Source organism: Hibiscus syriacus, unplaced genomic scaffold, assembly GCF_006381635.1.
Source record: "Hibiscus syriacus cultivar Baekdansim isolate YM2019G1 unplaced genomic scaffold, ASM638163v2 tig00109991_pilon, whole genome shotgun sequence".
NCBI lineage: Eukaryota > Viridiplantae > Streptophyta > Magnoliopsida > Malvales > Malvaceae > Hibiscus > Hibiscus syriacus.
In genome coordinates, this window is record NW_024062551.1 from 684,111 (window position 1) to 706,547 (window position 22,437).

The window sequence follows — 22,437 nt, forward strand, 5'->3', positions numbered from 1 at the left end:
GGCCTGTAATATAATAAAAATAATAAAAATAAAAATAAAAAAAATAAAAAAAATAATATTATAATATAATAATAATATTAAAACAAAATAATAATAAATGAAATAAAAAACTAGTGTCTTCATCCGAGATTAGTACAACTCTCCAAATTTCATATACCCGAAAGATGAAGTGGACTTTGGTGGTACTGTTGTTCTATCAACTCAAAATAATACTTAAGAAAAAGTTCCAAAGAATTTTTCAAAACAAACATTAATTGCTTTTGAATGATATGAAATGAGTAAAATTACCCACTATTTTTATAACCTAAATAGGGAGGGTAAAATTACCATTTTCAAAGTACAATTTAATTCTCTTTAAAATAGAATTAAAATGCATTTAAAATAAGTTATAAATGAGCATTAACAATATGTTACCCAGAATTTCTGTTTTTATGTATGGTTTCATAAAAAAGAACTCGGGTAACCCACAACCACCATTTGAGCCAACAATCGTTCGACATATAACGGTGTTCCGTTAGTTTCCTCATGGAATGGATTAGTGGACCCGAATTGGATTGAGATATGCGATTATGTTCATGGAAAGTCTTTTATTAGTTTTCATCCTTTTGGTGGTTTGTTTGCCAATGTAGTTAGAATCATTCGTATCTATCTTTGTTTGAGTATTTTGATTGAATTTTTAACATTTTCCTTATATAGTAATTGTTTATGATCTCAAATGATCAGTTTTCTAGTGTTAATGGTTATATGAAAATATCCTAAGTGTTTAGTTTATGATTTTAAACATTTATTATAATTTTAGATAGGAGTGTATTCGGTTTGGTTTTTACTAAAATATAAATCGAACCGCACTTTGTAGGTTTTTAAAAATGGAAAATGAAACTGAAACCGAAAGGCTTGAAAACCATGGTTTTCAGTTCGGTTCAACAGTTTCTAACTGTTTACTATTTTTTAAAGTCAACATCCAAAAAAAGAACATTTAAATTTATAAAAAAATATTATTATTTTTAATATTTTATTTATTTAAATTTGTCTTATAATAAATTCAAAATGATTGTGTTTTAGATACTTATTTTTTTTATTTTAATTCAGTTCAAACGGTTTCCATATGATAAAACTGAAACCGAACCAAATTGTATATTTATATTTTAAACTGAAATGAAATTGAACCGCAAATGGAAAATTTTGAACTGAACCGTACCACATAGTCTAGTTCATATCGATTTTCGATTTTCACGGTTTTGTTTCTCATCCCTAATTTTGGGTATTTTCTTTTAATAAAACTAGTTGCTTTTGTTAAAAAAGATTAAACTACTCATTTAGTACCTAAATGACTAGTTTTGGTCCGTTTTAGTACATAAATTTTTTATTTTTTCAAAACTTTACCTAACGTTTAGTTTTTATTTCATTTTAGTACCCTTCATTAAAAACTTAACGCATTTAGTACATAAACTGTCGGTTATGGTCCGTTTTAATACTTAAACTTTTAAAAAAAATTCAGAACTTAATGTTAATTTTGAATGGGGTACTAAAATGGAACAAAAACTAAAGTTTTTATTAGCGGGTACTAAACTGAAATAAAAACTAAATTTTATGTACGATTTGAAAAAAAATTAAAAGTTTAGGTGCTAAAACGGACCGAAACTGATAGCTTAGGTACTAAACATGTAATTTACCAAAAAGATGCCAAACTCCTTGGCCTAAAGGGGCTCGGAATTGAATATTTTACAGAGCAAAACAATATTGGTTCTTTGTTACGTGAAGGAGAAGATTGTTTACATCCAAATGAGCTTCAGAGATTTATCACCTACAGATTAGGCTCTCTCATGGAAGAAATGCAAATCACACTTGAATACTATTCAACAAAAAACAACAAGAGAGGAAGACTGCCTGCACAAGGTTTAAAATTGAAGGCCATGGTCCCTAGCACGGGCCTGTATGCGTCCACGATAAGGATATCCTCCCCTATCAAAGGCCACCTTTGTGATCCCTTTTTCCAACCAATATTTTGCAATGAATTCACCTACCTTCTTCCCCACCTTCTGAAACCAGATTACTTGAAAAATTTTAGGCCACTTTCATCAAACATGAGCAATTGGGTGAAGGGAAAGAAGCAGGATTAGGATGTGCATGGGCCAGGTTGGGTCGAATTTTCAGTCCACCCGACCAATCAGAAAATTATAAATCCTCCACCCGATTCGAACCCGACCAAAAAAATATACACCTTCCACCCAATCCGAACTCCACCCAAAAAATATACACATTCCACCCGATCCGAACCCGGCCCGCTTTTTTGAGATAAAATTTAAACCCGACTCGACCCAAAATAATAGATTTATTATTTTATTCACTAAAAATAGGGATTTAATTGAAAGAAAATAATATATAGATGGATATTATTGTAATTATCTCTAAATATATAAGAAAAAAATTATATTTTTTTCAAGTCGGATCAGGTTGGGTATTTTTCACCCTAAATCCAAACTCGACCCGACCCGAACATAACCTCTAAAAAAACTTATCTGTGTATTCTTTTTAAAAAAATCCGACCCAATGGGGTCGGAACCTATCAGGTTCAAATCTCATGTCCATCCTTAGGTAGGATCTTATGTTAGGGGATGAATTTCTAAAATTGTAAGAGGAGTGAACTTATAAAATTCTAGGGATAAAAAAATATTATTAATAAAAATATATTAAAAAAATCCTTAAATATATGATAGTTTAAAATTTTCAAAACCGACTGCTCCCACCGCTCCAACTGCCTCGTTTCGATCCATCCCTGGTTGGGAACCATTAATTTGCATCATTGAACTCACGATGGTTGGGCCAGATGAGTAGTTGAATTCCTCATAAACAACAAAACTATCAAACTATCAAAGCTAATTGACATTTATGTATTTAAAGATAATTGTTATAATACTCCTCTCTCTATATATATTTTCAGTTAGGTTCTTATTTCACCTAATAATAATGAGAATTAAATATAGATTTTTATGCAAAAAATCATGTTAGACTTTAAATCGAATGAAACATCTCTAATCCCAAATCAAATTGAAGAACAGATAAATAGATATTATATTCGGATCAAATTCGAATTAGTCAAAAATCTAACCCGACCGAGCCTACTCTCATCTTGTCAAATCCCTAATTCAAATAAATTAGATTACGTTTTCTTCCCCTCACTTCTTTTGGTCTTATCTTTGACCAATGCTTAATGTTTTCATTTCGATATGAACCATGTTTATACGGTTTAAATACAAAGCTCTTCCGTTCAATACTTATTGTTATTATATTTTGAATCCTTTGACTAATTGCTAAACTTAAATATTTTCTTCATTTTTACACGAGTCAATTTATTCCAATTATTAAAAAAATAATTTTTATTTCTAAAAATTACAGATTTAAATACCAGTGATTACAGTAAAATAAATGACATTGTTAAATGATTGATAATCAATCTATTTCAGTCATTAAAAAATTATAATTATTTTTAAAAATCACAAGTTCAAGTACTAACTACATTAAGGTGAACGAGTCATTCATTATTAAATAATTTAAAATATTTAAAAAAATATAAAAATATTATTTTATAACCACTTTAATTTAATAAAAAAATATTTTCTTCACTCCTTTGGTTATCATCTACCAAACCTCCATTAAATTTATGTAAGAAACAAAACGTGCACAACAAACTAGGAATCATGTAATAGAAGAAACGTGCACCACAAGGAAGAGCTCAATCATAACATTTTCTCAAACTAGATATTTTAAGTCTGTATATTACATCTCCACCCCACGCTTCAAATATCAATACAGGTAGAGGCTAGAAAACAACATCAACAACAACAAATTATTTCCCTTAAAACACAAATTATGGACAGCAATGTGTTTGTCTTGCTTGCCATCATCAGCTAGTATCACTGAGTTCCCTTCCCTTGGTATCGTAGGGGAAGAACTGGATACAGATTATCGAAACAACTATAGCGACCAAAAACAGAGCTACAGCTGCAGTTTGATGGCACGCATTCACCAATCCGACCGCAACAAGAGGGCATACCATACCACCGATTCTTCCTATCGCACTCGCAACTCCAGCCCCCGTTGTACGCACCGAGGTCGGATATAGCTACACGAAAAAGAAAAAAAAACAGCTTTAGTTATGTGACAAAAGAAATCGGCAATTCGGGTCACCGAAATGGCTTACCTCGGGGGAATATATAGAGGCAACTGTGAAGGTTCCCATTGCGTTCATGCGAGCTCCGAATAATAAGAAGGTAGTTAAAACAGAAGGCTGATGGGCTAGAAGTGGGAGAAGGAATATGAACGCTAAGCCAAACATAATCGCCATGGACTGTTTGCGGCCAACCCTATCGACCAATATTGCCGACAAGAAAAGCCCGGGAAGCTCTGTGACATGGACAAGGGTCAGATTTTATTTCGAGAAAGAGAGCGTAAAGAAGCAAATGAGGATGAGACGTAATACCTGCCATACTAGTGATGAATGCATTTGAGTAAAGGTCAGCACCCTGGAGATTTCTAGTGCTATGAAGAGATTGGAAACATCCACTTTGATTGCTACTTAGCTTTGAAGTAAGGAGTATGATGCCGTAATACGAAAACGAGTCTCCAAAGAATAATATCCAGAGGAGCATCGTTGTTTTAATTAATTTCGATGAGAAGAGCATAAAAAACGATGAGAAGCCTGATATTGATTTCTTGCTTTTTTCATCCAGTGAGGGAAGTAATGGACTCATCTCGTCTGATGGGGACGGAGCAGACTCTTCATCCTTGTCTCCTGATCTACCGGAAATTAGGGCACCGGGAGGAAGCTTTGTTTGGTTCGCTGAAGCTACCTTCTCCATAATTTGAAGTGCATCACTTGTTCTACCTTTCAAGCATAGGTATCTCGGAGACTCGGGTGCAACACTGAACAAAAGAAGCAGAGCAAAAGATGGCACAGATGAAAACGCAAGTACCCACCTCCAGCCTAATCTAGGCATGGCAATCTGCAATAGAAAGGACATTAAGTCATTCCGACACTCAGAAATAATATTTCTTCTCGTTGCATGAAAACAAAATCCACATGTTTTCGAATGTCCATAGCTCCTTGGAACTTGAACTCAAACTTAAAAGGTGAAGTTTGAGCAGCTAGCCAGCTACACTTAAATTCAATATTCAAGAAAATCTTCAATTCTCAGATAAGTTTCATGTTCCAACTTAAATTTTGAGTGGCTAGCCAGCATTAACAACAATTAAGTCCCCAATATCCAAGAAATTTCCGATTCTCAGATATGTTTCTATGTTGATAGAGCTGATAGAACATAAAAAAGTAGTGCACCAAGTTACAAAGAGGAGAGAAATTTACCAAATTAACCATAGTGATGGTGCCTCTTACTTTCAGTTAAGAAGCCTTTGTCTGCAAAATCTAGAGAGATGACAAGGTAAAGACTAAAGAATGTAATCTTTGCCAAGACAAAACCCTTTTTAATGACTTTAACTTATTTTCATGATGACAAGAGAATCCATTTTAAGAGCTCTCTTGCACAGAGATGAACTCATTTTCCTTGGACATCCTCTTTCTTGATAACAAATTCATCTAGTTAACATCTCTAGGCCAATATTGTCATGCGGGGATGGACCGTGGGGGTGCGGTCGAACCCCTGAAAATTTCAAATTCCTACATAGTTTAGGTATTTTCTTTGTAGGTTCACACCCTTATCATGAAATCTCATGTCTGTCCCTTTAATGTCATGTCCCTTTTATAAAATTAAAAATGGATCCAAATCTTTAAGTAGATGGAAAACAGGGGAAGGTAAGGGCTGTCCTTAAATGGGGGTATAGGAAATATACATACCCACGCGAGAGTAGCCTCAAAGATGGACCCAAATGTCCAGAAAGTCGAAAACACAACCATCCACATGCCTCTATTGGAAGCGGGAACAAACTCTAGGAACCAGGATAAGAACACAGACGAACCACCAAGGCCAAAACCAACCAAACCCCGGAGAACAACAAGTGATAAATAGTTTGGAGAGAAGGTGCTCAAGAATCCAGCTCCAAATGTTACTATGGATATAACAAGAAAACCTTTCCTGGTAAAACAAAAATCAAAACAAACAGTTAAAGCATATTGAACCCCAAAATCAAAAGCCAAACAGAGTCAATCAAGGAAGTAGGAAAACAGATTATCAAAACAAAATTCAAGAAAATATCTAAATTTTATGATAATCAGCGACCAGGGCTTTAAGTCTGCCATTGAATTAGCGACCGTTATACAGTGATATAGTCCGTAATGAACGCATCTGTTATGTCCACAATCATGATAGTCCAATTCAAATAAAAACTCAGCCGCAACCGCAATTTAAATCTCAACAAGAGACTAATAAAGAAAGAAAGGGGAGTGATGAGCATACCTCCTACCGTAATTATCGGACAAAATGCCCCAAGTATAAGCTCCGATGAGCATCCCAGCAAAGACGATGGTGCTCAACAGGCTCTCCTGAGAGGAGGAAAGCTGCCACTCCGACTTAACGGCTTGTCCGATGAAGGAGAGAATCATGATCTCCATAGCTTCAGCAAGCCATCCTAGCCCAGCGTATCCAAGCACAAACACTTGGAATCTCCCAAACCCCACAGTTTCGAGGGCTTCATCCAAAGTATATAAACCAGCCGTTTCATAATCCATCTAAAAAACAAAGAAATCAAGTCATTATAACAAATTACACACACATCCATTTCAAGAAGAAGAAGAAGAAGAAGAAGAAGAAGAAGAGGGTTAGAATGTCTAACTTGTCCGTCGAGTTGTTGTTTGCCAGTTCTGATAAACTTCTTCTTCCTCCTCTTTGGGACAAAGATACACGCCACCACTACTATTCCTCTCTTCCAGTCGAATATCTGGGGGTATTTATTATTGCGTATTTTCTGTAGACAACGCAGGGAAACGCAAAAAAAGATAATATAAATAATTAGCGTTACAGGACAGGTGACGGCTGCGTCACGTGTCACACGCGAAACTTTGTCGCGATTGGCGCGTGAGAAACATTAGGCAATCACCAGTCAGTAGAAAACAGAAACAAATCAAAAAAGAAAACGTTTGAAAATTGTTTGCCGTTGCTACGTGGCGTCCATCCGGTGGATTGGGCTAATTAGAGGTCCTGGATGAGTTATAGGATTTGGATGCTTATCAATCATTGTCATTTTTCACTTTCTTTTGGTAAACTACGTATTTAATACCTAAATTATCAGTTTTATCCGTTTTAGTACTTAAACTTTCAATTTTTTCAAAATCACATCAACGTTTAGTTTTTGTTTCATTTTAGTATTTCGCCTTTAAAAAGTAATGTGTTTAGTATCTAAACTATCATTATTGGTCCGTTTTAGCATCTAAATTCTCAATATTTTTCAAAATTTAACGTTAAATTTTGAACAATAATACTAAAATGAAACAAAAACTAAAATTTAGGTATTATTTTGAAAACAATTAAAAGTTTATGTACCAAATAGATCAAAATTGATGGTTTAGGACTAAACATATAATTTACCCTTTTTTCTAAGTATTAATTCCATCACACATCCTCAAATTATGCTCTTTATTTTATATTATTCTTTAAACTTTTGAATGTTTCAATTCCATTATTAAACTACGGCTACTTCTAAATTGATCCTTAGACTTTTAAAGTTTCCAATTTAATACCCATAATATGTCTCTCATTTTTTTATTAATCCTTAAACTTTTGAACATTTCAATTTTATCCTAAACTATAGTATGTGTTAATCACGTTTTTTGTTAATAAAATCGTTAAAATAATATTGTCTTGTAAAAGCTTTTGAATGTTATGTAATAATATGATGTAATATAAACGATAATTAATGTTGTATAACATCCTCCAAAATCATTATATAGAATGAAATTAAAAGATTTTGTGTCCTCTCAAATTCTTTATAATTCTTTCTACTTTCGAAGATAAAGTCATTATTTTTTTAAAACTCAAAATTAATTATCATTTATATATATATTATTACATATTACTTGGGGACAGAGCTATGTGTAAGATTAGAGGGCACTTCCCTCTTATTTTTATTATTAAAAATATATAGGGAAAAACATGTATCTAGTCCTTTAAATTTTAGTTTATTTTGATTGTGTCCCCATTTTAGGTTATAACTGAACAATTAATCATATTATATCAATTATTTTTAAGGGTTTATAAGTTCATTGTCAAATGTATAGGTTTACTTACTATTTACACGTATTTAAAAAAGTTAGTTACACTTTTATTTTTCAATTATATATGTTAATTGATATGGATGATTATCTCACGTTTGACGAGAACCGATAAGCACTACTAATGATGAGCATCGATAAATTAATTTATAAAATGTTAAAATTATAAAGTACTCAACGTACAATTATAATTTAGTTGAAAATCTAAAAGTAATTTATTTAAAATATAATATTAATTACATTAGTTTTATAATATTGTTTTTTATTATAATTATACCAAATAGTAACCCCTAAATTTAAAAAAAAAACCTAATTTATTTTAAAGCTTTGAAGTTCCCATCGTTGATGTCGTCGTAGCAGTCAATATCATTTGTCGTCATCGATTGAATCTTTATCGTTCATCCCTCTCGACGTGGATGTCATTCACCGCCGTTCGTGCAAGCAACCCGTTAAGGTAAGCTTGATTAATTTTGTTTTGTTTCGAACTTGGTCTTCTATCTGAGCCATCATCGGCGGGTGGTGCATCACCAGCTGTCGGCATCTTCATCGACAATGGTCGTGGATGCCAATATAGGACTACCGCCTCTCATCATCTTTCCCTAATCCTTAATTCCTAAACCTTAACTATAACCCTAACCCTAATTTTCTAATTAATCCAATTATAAAACCTTAATGCCCAAATTGATTACCATAATTCTCAATTTAGAACCCCTATTAGAACTATTGAACCTTAATTCCTACGTTCAAATTGTATTCTTGAAATCCAATTATGATTTCCCAATTTGAATCAAGCAGCTCATACCAATACCTTGGCTCATGTGTATTGGTACGCGATTATCCCAGTATTGGTATAGATAATGTACTGATAACATAATAGTACACTGTTTTTATTTCAAATACGTGTACCGATATATTGCTAGAGGTCATCGGTACGATATGCTTGATTTGTACAATATTTTGTTAAGTATGCAGACTTATATTTTATCTTTTTAACGTAGATGATGGATCTAAACTTAACGCCTTCAAAACAAGTTAAGATGATGGAGTATAAGCGTCATATCGACATGAATTCGGAGAAGACAAACAATGAGTTACATTCATTATAATTAACTAAAATTTTAGTAATAACGATGAATTTTTTTCGGTGTATATTATTTAAGATTTTTTTTATATACATATAGGGAAAAATGAAGTTGTACATTAGGAAAAGATAAGAACTTCTTATCAGAGTGATCATAAGTTCGAAACACTCATTCGTTTGGTGCAAAATATTGAAAAATAATTTGCTATAATGAATGGTCAATTCGAAAAACTAAAAGGTCAATTTGAAAAATTAGTGAGCATATTAACACCGAATAATGTTAAAAATTCAATACAAGATGGTGATTTAGTAAAATGAGAAGGTATATATAGTCGACCTGTAATACCCCAAATTTTATCTAGTGACTAAAATATAAGTTTTAAAAGTTTAGTAGCTAAAGTATAAACTTTGAAAAATTTAGGAACTGAAATTGTAATTTTTAGAAGTTATATATTTTAGCATGTAAATGAAAAATTTGGATTGAAATAGAGATTTTAGTGGGAATCATATTTTTGGTACGGGATTTGTGTTAAAAGTTTTAAAGCGATAAATTTTGGTATTGAAATCAGATATTCGGATCGAACCAGAATTTTACGAAAATTTTCAGGATGTTATAAAATGGTTGGAAATATTATTTTTATATTTTAGATCAGATAAATTTGGCTCATAACAATGCAATTTTTCAGATTTGACCGAAACAATGGAATTTTAGTGACTAAAATGTAATTTTCAAAAATTAAATGGCCAAAGTAAAAATTCAAACCCAAGTTGATTCATCTTTGACCAAAGAATATTTTAATGGAGAATATGACAATAGAAATTGGTAATTTGTAAGTTCATTAATGGCAAAAATGGAATTTCTTAATAATTGAATAAAAAATTCAATTATATTAGTATTTAGCATGTGTTAAGGCTAATTATCATTAGAATAATCAAGAAAAGTTGAGCATTTTCAGATTTATTCTCTCCAAGGACCGAAACTTCAAGTTATTCAAGGTAAAAAAATTATTTTGATTTTTGAGTTTAGTTATTAGATAAATAATTAATCTACATGAAATTATCTATCATTTGGTACCATAATTTCATGATGAAGATGATTGTGTGATGAGATTTGATGATTAGGGTTTTAAAAAGTTTAGTGATTTTCAAGAGTTGTTGAAGGATTTTTATGTTTTTAATGTTAGTGATTATTTCTAAAGCATATACAATTATTAGAATTAATTGTATGTGTATATAAGATTTGGCCATGTTAGGGTTTGTGAGAATGATGAGATTTTTATTCAATTTGATGTGATGTTTGAAATGAATGAATTTAATCATAGGAGGTTGAAGCTTGAAATTGAACAAAAAGTTCCCCTAAGTGACTTGAATTATTCGGCCATAGGGAAGAAAATTGGGGAAAATGTTGAAAATTTTCCTATGGATTACAAATGATATTAGAAGTATTCTATGTTATTTGGAGATTGATTTGGATCAATTTGGAACCTTAAAAGTGCAAAAGGGCTAGTTTACAAGTTTTTGAATTTGTGGGATATTATTGTAACATTGAAATATTTGAAGGATTCCATGTTGATTATTGATATTTGTATTGCTGGAAATTTAGTTGGAAAGTTGTTAGGGAACCAAATTGCAAATTTGGTAAATTTTGAGGTGGAATTCGAAAGGTCCCAAACCTTGGGGACTTGTACGTAAGTTATTAAATGTGGATGTATTATTTAGGTAAATTATTTAATGCTGGAAAATTTATTAGTATGCTGAATTTTGAATTAAATATTGAGTTGGAGTTGAATTGCAAATTTATAAAGTTAGGTGGTTGAAAATAGAAAGTTAGGAAAGTTTGAGTTGAAATTATAAATGTTTGGAATGTTGAGGTATTGATTTGAGTATTTTATTAAAGGGTTAGAATTTTAGTAATTAACGTGCAATGATCTTAATGGTAAGGATCATTATGAACTAAATGGAAAGGTTGAGGTGAATTCTAAAAAGAATTTATAATTTGTGGCTTATTTGTGTAAATTAGCAAAAGACGAAGAGTTGGGGATGAAAATAAATATTCATGGATTTGTATGAGTATTTTGAGAAGTTGGAAATTATAGTGGAAATATGATTTAGTTTGATATCGTTTTAATCCGATTTTTATTTTATAAATTTTCGAATGTTAAAATCAGTTTATGTTAGTACGATACTAATATATTTTGAAAACTTTGTGTATTATTTGGTATTGTCAGACCACGATAAATCTAACAATCTGAATGATTCGAAATGAAAAGCATGTGATTAGGAATATCGTTTAAAGGGTATTATAGTGAGGCAAAGGTGAGTGCAGTTATTTATTTAATTATTTTGATCAATGACTACTTGCGATAAGTCAACCTCATTCCAATTTATAGCAAGATTTATAAAGTTTATAAAGAATATTTTTATAATATTTTATATCAGTTTTATGAATGATTTAGGGTATGAACTGCCTAAGCATGATATTTTTGATGATATATTTATTTATGATACATGAGCTCATTGTATGTATATTGAGAATTATTAGTACACTTGGCATGCCATTAGTTGAGTACTTTTCAATTATCAGCTTTGGAACATTCGAGTACCAATGTTGTCAGTTATCAGATCAACTTTGGTACATTCGTGTACCAATGTTCAGCACTGTTGGTGTTCAGGTTATGATTGCACTGAAGTGCGTCATATCTCAGTATCAGTTATGATTTGCACTGTGTTGTGCATAGTGAGCACATTACGTCTCTTATGTTCTCATAAATATGCATTGGGCTATAAAAATGAAGATGAGAGTTTGAATGATTTTCAGTTGACAGAAAGCATGATACGCTTATTTTATCAGATATTGATTATCATAATTTTCACGAGTTCATGACTTAAAAGAAATTTTAATGTTTTAATTAAAATTATTTTATTTATATTTATGATATTTTCATATTTTTCTCACTTTAGATTACTACTGCCTAACTAAGTTATACTTAGTGCGTGTTGATTTTTATGCGTGGGTTCTAGTAAAAATAAGTACGAGCAGTAAAGAGCCACTAGAGCATCTTTTTGGAAAGACATACATGTCATCAACATCAGTAAGACATCTATGATGTTACTTTTGACTTTTAGTGGCATGTATAATTATGTCAGTAGTTCTATTTATCGTATTTATTTTAAATAGTATGTAGTAAACTAGAACTACTTTAGTTTATTTTACTTAATTTACTTTTACTAGTATTTATGCATGAAAATAACATATTATATTATTATGTTTTAAAAAGATTTCACAAAAAGACATTAAACGGTAAAACCACTTGTTAACAAATGGAGTTATTTTTCTACAGGATTTATTTATAAGTTGAGATATTCATAAAATAGTTTTTAAAGTTAAAATAGAAACATTTTAAAATGAAACAAATTTTAGGCAAATTTCAATTCAATAAATGTTTTATGAGTTGATGTGACATCTTTGACTCGTATATCAAGATATATACGGGTTAAGAGTGTTACACGATCATTAAGGAATGATGCTTTAAATAATATATCAGAAGAGACTAATTTACATAGCATTCCATTAAAAGATTATAATTTAGAAAATAAATCACACATGGAAGAAGGATTAAGTGTCGCATCATTGAATGAAGAAACTGAGAGTGGTATTAAAAAATCGAGTTCGTAGTGGTATTAAAAAATCGAGTTCGTCTCCATTTATTAATTGTGATTGTGATTATCCTTCTCTCTCATTAGAATGTAGTGGCAAAAGAAAACTTAAAGTTAATTCTGAATACAATATCAAGACTGATAATGTTGGTTTCCCAAAAATTCCAATCGAGGTTTTAACTTTCAATTTAGTCCTCGTTGATTTCCTTGTCAATTAGTTACTTTGAAAGAAACTCCAATGGTTAAAAAAATTGGGCCTAAAATGTTTGAAAATCCTAAGGCTTTGTCGAAGATTAAAGGGTCTCAACAAAAAACAAATGTGAGATGTTCTACCGCAAGTTTAGATTTCACTGATTATCCGAAGTCGAAAGACAAGACATTGAAAAAAGGATCTAGAAAATCTAAAGTGAATAACAAAGTATGTATAACTCATTCTTTATTGGTTATATTTCATGTTAAAGTTTGATATTATTTTAATACAATAAAAATATTTTTAAGAGTTATGTTTTTCATGCAGTATAAATATGAGGTAGGTGATTTGTTATCAGAAAAATTCAAAGAAACTGGTATGAAAAGTGATGCGTATAAGCAATATTTGGAGTTTTTAACGCGTGAAGAACGTAGAATTTGTACGAATATTGCTATTTGGAATGATACATCTAACATTCTTTACATGACCAAGAATAATAATTTGGATGTTGCCAATGCTCGTACTGTTTTTCCAAAAAATGGTCATTGTAATTGCAAAAAAATAAAAGTTAAGTAACTAGAAAACCAATTTCATACAATCTGAAAGATTAAAACTTAACATAATTTCTTGCATATAACTAGTATGTCCTGCATGTATATCTAGAATAATATAACTAAACTAAATCTCCCTATGGACACATAAAAGGACAACATTAACTGCATACGATAGTTGATTCGAATTTTGATATATTATCGAGGACCTAGTCATATTTATCATGAAAGTAAAAAATTGTAGAAAATAACATTTAGTAATCGCAACAACAAAAAACTAGCTCATTTTTTTAAGTCAATGAATCACTACTAAAACTAATTCTTAACTATTATCAATATACATAACAATATATTTCATATTTAATTACCTCAAATATTTGGATGAGTTCGCACACTACCAATCCTTATTTGGTTACCAATCCAAAATAGTTGCATCTTTTTTCCATATTTTTCAATTTATTATTATATACATCATGCGAAAAAAAATATTATCAACATACATAATAACAAAGAGTAATCACTGTTATATTTCGTATTTAATAACCTTAGATATGTCATCTTTTTTATATGTGTCGGGCATGTATCCAACTAATTTTTATATTTTAAGTGCATCAATATGCCTCGTATCCTGACCATAAGGCTTGTTCGGAGAAGGTTAAGAGGTTTTATGCAAGTAAAATTTGACATTTTCATCATATGAAGCATGCGTTTGGTTTGACGATGAAGCTTGTAGCTTTTTTATTGGATTTCCTCTTTCTGTTTAAAAAACTTTGGATCGCCAATTCCAAAAGACTCTCCGTTTTTATCGATTCTCTTTTTACATCCCACATTCATCGTTTGCAATTTGAGACTAAATTTTTCAAATTGATCTTCAACCTTATTGAAAGTTTTGAATGTTTTCTATGCACGTTGACATATAGTCATACAATAAAAGGCTAGAGTGGAATACCTAGCTTGAGCTGCTATTGGATTTTTATCTTCAATATCTGCATTCTTATTTTGTAATCCAACATCTTTCTTCACATAAATAGTCCATCGTTTCATTATATATCCTTGAGGTATCTCTTTGCCTTTTCATATTTTAACACGACAAATATATGACGACATGGAAAACCAACAGACTCCAACTTCATACAGTTACAGTACATGGTATCATATATGGTATCTTTAATACAAGATATAACTTTTCCTTTTCAACATGCTCTAACTAATAACACATGCACTCATTATGTACTTCATTTTTTAATCAAATAATAACCCTCATATGACATTTCATTGCACAGTGCAGCAAAAACATTTCTTGTATATACTTGGGTTGCATTATGTTTTAAACTTGTCAATACACCATCACAATACAGTTGTTCATCATTTGTTTTGTAGTCTTGATGACTTTCCTCCCATCTTAGATATTGTAGTTGTTTATAATAATTCTCAACAAATCGATACAACATTACCTTTCCATCCAACCAAGTTTTAAATGTTCTATTCATTAACTCGCACAGTTGAGTAGTCCTCATTGCTGCAAACCAAAAATATATATTTATTAAATGCAATAAATATAATATTCAATACAAATCAAGTGTATATAATGTTACATGCATAAAAAATATCCTTGGAAAAATGCTTCTGTCCTTTTCTCTTTATTTTCATACAATTCTTGAACCCATCCCATTCCTTCAACTTTATGTTTATCTACTAATTCTTTCCAAACCCTTTCAAAATCTGATTTAGTTCTACACTTGTCAGCGCATCTCAAAAACCCATCGAGAAAAGTGTGATCAGCATAAGACTGCACGTTCCTCATGATAATACATAAACACAATCTATGTTTTACCCTGGGTAGTACTTTAGAAATGACATTTGTCATGGTCTTATCTCTATCAGTAATAACAGTAAGAGGTATGTGGCCATCTACCACTTCAATTAATTATTGTAACACCCACACATAGGTATTCTCTTTCTCATTCACATCCAAATGGCACTGTGTTTCGATGATGATTAACACCAACCAAAACAATGAACGAATTGTTGTATGCATTACCCTTGCAAGTCATATCAAATGCAAGAACATTTATGAATTCTTTATAGTCTGTGTGATATACCATCTACCCATAATAACTTCTTTAAGTTTACGAATTCATCCCTCGTATGCCTCATAAAAAGAAAGGATCAAATTATTATTTTCCATATAAATTGGCCATTACCATCTCAACATCATCATCTTGCACTTCTTCTCGTTTGATTCTATATAGATAGTTGTACAAATCATTGGTAGAAATCCAACATTCTCAATTAAACTAGCCTCATTCACGAAATTTCACATCATCTTACTTTGATCAATTTCAAAGTTGTGTATGCTCTTAATCTTAATTCAATCTAACCTACTAATTTTTCGGAAGGACCTACAACATAAGTCATTAAATAATATTATATATATATAAGCTAGTATGTAACAATTTACTTTTAGATGAATTACATACTTGATGTAAACAACATGTGTTGGTTGAACCATTTCATGGTTATGTTCTATGTGAAATTTAGCAACTTTCCAATATTTATACCGTTTATCCAATTTGAATCTAATAAATACTCCACCATTTCGACTTTTAACTATCTCGTTGACTCGAACTCTAAAACTTTTCACCTTTGAATAGGTATGGTAAAATTCAATGTACTCATCTAAAGTCTTCAACTTTAACATATTCATATCGTTCTCATCATAATCTTTTAATTCCTTTCCAATCTTATCCCATATGTTTTCGTCAATTAAATTGTCGATTGTCTTTTCATCATCTATATGTTTTCCATTATCAATAAGATAATTAGTATGTCCTTCTTCAGTATAAGTTTCACAATTTGATTCACTGTTGTATCCATCTTTATCCTGATAATGGCCATCTTCATCCTGATTATAATTATCCAACTCTGTAATTTGAATTTTGGTATGTTTATTATTAATCATCTCGAAAAAATTTATATTTTCACAAACATAAATAAAATCAACATTGTTAAAATGGTTAATGACATTATAATTGCATTAAAAATTTGTACAAATCAAGCATATTGTACTAATACCCTCTATTAGCATATCAGTACACATGTTTGAAATAAAAAATAATAATAAACAATTATTGTACCTGTACACTATATGTATCGATATTTGGATGCTCACGTACTGTATGACCTGGTTGATTCAAATTAGAAATTGAAATTGGATTTCAAAAATACAGTTTGAACGTAGGAATTAAGGTTCAATAGTTATAATTGGGGTTTTAAATTTGGAATTATGGTAATCAATTTAGGAATTAGGGTTCTACAATTGGATTAATTAGAAAATTAGTGTTAGCGTTATGGTTTAAGAATTAGAAGATTAGGGAAAATGATGAGAGGCGACAATCTCACACCGACATCCACTACCACCGTTAGTGAGGCACCACCCGCCGGTGAAGGCTTGGACGAAAGACCAAATTAAAAACAAAATAAAGTTAATCAAACTTACCTTAACGGGTTGGTTGCACAAACGACGATGAATGGCGTCCACGTCGGGAGGGATTAACGATAAAGATTCAATCAACGATGATATATGATACCGATGGCAAAAGCGGTTACGGCGATGACGAGAACGACAACGGGAACCTCAAAGCTTTAAAATATAATAGGGTTTTTTAATTTAGGGTTACTATTAGATCTAATTATAATAAAAATAAGATTATAAAAATTAAGGTAATTAATATTGCATTTTAAATAAATTACATTTAGATTTTCAACTAAATTATAATTATACGTTGAGTACTTTATAATTTTTAACATTTTATAAATTAATGTATCGACACTCATTGTTAGTGATGCTCATCGGTGCTCGTCGAGCGTTGAAGAATTTTCCTAATTGATATAATATGATTAATTGTTAAGTTGTAACCTAAAATCAGACATTAATAATTTTTATAATAATTTTATTAATAGTGAATATGATTAGTATATATTGATAGTTTAAAGATAAAACTAGAATGCTTAAAAGTTCAACGACTAATTTAGAATAATAGTCAGAGTTTGAGGATAAAATTGAAATATTCAGAAACTTAGAAACCAATTTACAAATAAAAATCATAGTTTAAAGATAAAATTAAAATGTTCAAAAGCTAGAGTCTAATTTAAAACGTGACAAGTCATTTAGGGACGTAAGATATATTTAATTATTTTTGTAAAGGTTATCAAGTCGCTTTCCTACCAGCAAAAGGTACGACTTCTGTTTTCTCCACATATATTTTGGGGTTTTCATTAATTGTATCTCATACTTTTCTTTTCGGCTAGATTCACTGGATTTTTATGTCCCCAAGTATACATTATTATATTTTTAGATATTTAAATTATAATAATAATATATTGGCATATAACGTTATAACTTTATTTTTTTTATCTTTTTGGTTTTAAGATTTTGTTATGACTAATTCATACCGATCACAATCGTATATTTAATTTTAGTGGGTCAGTCTTATATTAAAGATTTTCTGCATACACAATGACTCGAACATGGGACTTTACTTAAATAGAATCAATTTACTTACCACTTAAAGCAATTCCTGTTGGTATAATTTTGTTTTTTTATTATTAATCTTTATAAAAATAGTGCTATAAATTCAAATTTAAATCTAGGTGTTAACTGTCACTTGTTAGACGATTGAGAATCTTTAGCACATATTTTATTATTTGTAACTTATAAACACTCTAAATTAATAAAAAAAAATTAAAATTATTATTTTTTATCAGTATCATAATATTACTTTTTATAATACATTAATTTTTTTCTTTAAATAATATAAATAAATAATAATTTTTTAAAGTGGTTATAATGTAATATTTGTAGGAATAATATTATTGTCAAATAAATATATCAAATCATATCATAATAGAATTATTATCTTAAACGAATATTTTATTTTCTTCCGCATAATAAAAAATGTCACCCTTAAAATTAACACAATATTTTTAATTTCCTACGCTTGAAAAAAAAGAAAGATAAAATTCGAATTTGAAAGGAAAAGAAAATGGAGTCGTAGAAACATAAATGATAAAAAAAACTCTAGAGAGACTACAAATATTTTTAAATTACTATCAAAATATTATTTAAATTACTAATGGGATTGGTTTCAAGTGGTAAGCATTTTAATATCGCTTAAGTAATGTCTCATGTTCGAGTTTTTGTGTATGCAGAAAATCTCTGGAAGACTCACTCACCAAAATTAAGTGTGCGACTTAAGAATTCGGATTAATCACGACGAAGCCTAAAAATTTGAGGGTAACTAAAAAATATTATTTAAATTGATTTATTTCCTACAATACTTTTTATACTAAAAAATCTAAATTAATAAATCAAACTTTTCTGCTGTATTTTTCTAGTAATTTTAAAACATTTTTTAGGATCAATCAAACAATAATGAAATGATATTTAACCAAATAATAATAATAATAATAATAATAAGCTATTAGACCCAACAACAAAAAATAACATGGCAAATGCCCCTTCATTAATACATACCTCATTATTGACATTTAATTATAGCGAACAAAGGAACATTTCATTTTAATGATGAAGCGTTAAAGAATATAAAAATGACATTATTATTTTCCAATAATAAATATCATTATTTTATATATTTAAATTAGTATATTATTCTTGGGTTAACAAAACTCGACTCGACTTGAAATACCGATGTTTTCGACTCGATTTCGAGCTGAAATTTCATAAACTCGACTCGAAAAAATTTAAAGAAATTCAAAATACAACTTGAATAACTCGAAATTTTTAGTAATTATCGGAATTATTTTCAAGTTTGAGTACAGTCCTTCAATTTTATATGATATATGTATATCACATATGAAAAAAAATATGAAGAAATATATTTGTCTTGTATATATGGTTATAGAAAGTCATTTAAATTGGAATAAAAAATATTATAATATTATAAATATTTACAATTAAATTTAAACAAAAACTTGAAAAAATGACTTGACTCGAATTTTATTAACTCGAAGCGACTCGTAAATTTCAAGTCAACTTCGAGTTGTAAAATAAGATTCATCAACTCGGATAACTTAGAATTTTTTTACTCGACTCAATTCAATCGCGCTCACCCCTGATTATTCTAGTATTATTTTCCAAAAAATATTAATCATTAAAATATTTAGGATATATTTATTAATTTTTTTATTATTATAATTATAATATTTATTATTTTAATAAAATTTACTAATTTATTTTTTAACCGAAAATTAGTTGATGTAGTAGGATGATGTACTAGATCCTTTACGTAAGGTCAGAAATTTGAATCATGACGCTTGCGTATAGAGTAAATTGAGTTGGGAGGATTGACATTGCCTCTATAATATTCAATCCGAATTAATCGATTAATAGATTGAATACCATAAAAAAACTAATCTTCAAATTTTTTATAAAAAAATACATTTCTCATAAATCATTTTTTTAAATAGTGAAACAAACACATCCTAATTTTAATTCTCCCCAAAATTATTACAAATATAAAAATTATTATAAAATATATTATTTTAACCATTTAAAATATAATTAATAATTCTAAATATGTTATTATAAAAATTTATTTTAATTATTTTAAAATATTAATATATTCGGATCGGGTTGAGGTCTGAAATTTAGTCTAAAATCAGGACAGGTTAGGGACGAAAAAACCTAAAATTTGAATCAAGATATATATTTTCAGATCAAGATAGAAGAGGTCAAAAAACCTCCCTGCCCCACCATGTGCGCAACCCTAATGCAACCCTAAATTCATCACAATAATCATTAGTGATCAGGGATGAATCAAGAAAGAAAGAATATGTGAAATTAATCGTCCCTTAAAATTTTTAAATTTATATATGTTTTAGGTAATTTTTATATTTTTATTAAAAATTTATTTTTATAAATTCGTTCTCTTAAAATTTTATTAATTCGTCCCGACATAACAACTCACGAGGGGATATGAGATCTGCATGGATTCTCTAACAAAAGCAATCAAAGAAAAGAAATGGTGATATTTTTATTATTCTCCTCATAGTTTAGTGGACGTAAGACGCTGGTGAGGAAGATAAATATGAGGTGGAAATAGTATAGGTATTGGAGGGTTAAATTATGCCAAGTGGGAGACATGGCCAAATTGTGTGGAGATCAATACATGAGAGGTCAAATTGTGTGCATATCAATAAATGAGAGGTGGCTTCTCACCCAATTATGCAGCCGAGAGAGGACATCAAGCTAGCGAGGGTAATTTAACTCGAAACCGATGGATTTCAACTAGATTCAATAGGATCGAATTTTTTTAAGAAAAAATTCGGCTTCAGATGGTCAAAAATTTTAAGAGAGTGAGGTCAGATCAATTTCGGGTGAAGGATGAAAGCACTCTGACCTAACCTAACCCAAAGATAATAATGTAATTTCTTTAAAAACATATTTTTTAATTAAGTGCTTATTTTATATTTTTCGGGTTGAATTTATACTCTAAAATATTCGGGTAAAGTCGGAACCGGGTGGAAGGTACATATTTTTTAGGTCCAGTAAGGTTGACAAAAAACCCTACCGAACATGACTCGTTGCCATCCCTACATCAAGCATCTACTTTCTAAGGCATTCCCATGCAAGATTTAGATTTAGCCTCTTTGTGCCGAGGAAAATTATATACAATTATACCCTTATCGATAATAACAATTAGATTACGATAATCATAGGTGGTTCATCTATTATGATTTGGACGAAAAATTGTAGTCAATGATTTTAAGCAGAGCCGTATAACCGGTTGACAATAGATTTAGGGATTGTGTGAGATTGCTTATGGAAGTGCTTTTGGACCAAAAATCCGTTTTAAACGTAGAAGCAATCCCAAACAGCTCATTTAAACCAAAAATTCATGTTTCAAGTGAGCTTATTGACTCAAAACAAGATGGAGAAACGGTGCTTTTGCGTTGAAAAAGCTCGTCGAAAAAGCTCATTAGAGAAGCATTCCTAAGCGAAGACGGGTGACGTAGGAGTCTACCATAGATCATGTCAATGGAAGATAATTAGTTGAAGGATATGAAATACTGAGAAATTGACCTTGGATAATATGGTTCCCGGAGGGGATCATTCAATGACCTCTTATTTCGAAAGTTTTAATCGTTGGAGTTGTTTGTGGAAGAGATCCTGAGGAGGTACAACAATACTCTACGGAAATGACAAAACAACTCAGCACTTTTCTCTATTTTCTTCATAGAATCCTTACTTGAGGTTGTAGTTTATCCAATATGTAGATACTCGATTTGTCCGGGGTCTTATTCGAAGTTAATTCGAATTTATTATTATTAATATTGTTATAAGTAATTATTAATATATATATATATGTGTGTATTAAGTAATTAAATAAATAAATAATTAAAATGCACTAATATTATCATTAATGGTACAGGCCTACATCAACTTAAAACAAGCTGGACCAGACAGGCCCAATTGCAAAACTAAACCCATTAGGGTTTCTACTGAAGAAGCTCACAGCGCCACCTTGTCTGAACCGCACGATCTGAGGCTCTCATCTAACGGTTGCAAATGAATGGTGAGTGATTTAGGGTTTTTTGCCCTATGTCTAGCGCTGCAGCAGGAAGGCCGTTAGATCTGGCTCCACGATCCAACAATTCCCAGCCCTCTGTGATTCCCGAGCCGACTGCAGACTCACGTGAAGCCACCACCGCATTT

General features: G+C 30.4%; 1 protein-coding gene across 1 annotated transcript; it reads right to left on the reverse strand.

The window, feature by feature from the left end:
* Positions 1 to 3,715: 3,715 nt before the first annotated feature.
* Positions 3,716 to 6,905, reverse strand: LOC120212051 (organic cation/carnitine transporter 7-like). Its single transcript, XM_039210488.1, has 6 exons — positions 6,787 to 6,905; positions 6,411 to 6,682; positions 5,852 to 6,089; positions 4,481 to 5,003; positions 4,202 to 4,404; positions 3,716 to 4,123 (listed from the first exon to the last, which is right to left on the reverse strand). The coding sequence occupies exons 2-6, from the start codon at positions 6,680 to 6,682 to the stop codon at positions 3,905 to 3,907; spliced, it is 1,455 nt and encodes a 484-aa protein (XP_039066419.1). The 5' UTR covers positions 6,787 to 6,905; the 3' UTR covers positions 3,716 to 3,904.
* Positions 6,906 to 22,437: the final 15,532 nt, after the last annotated feature.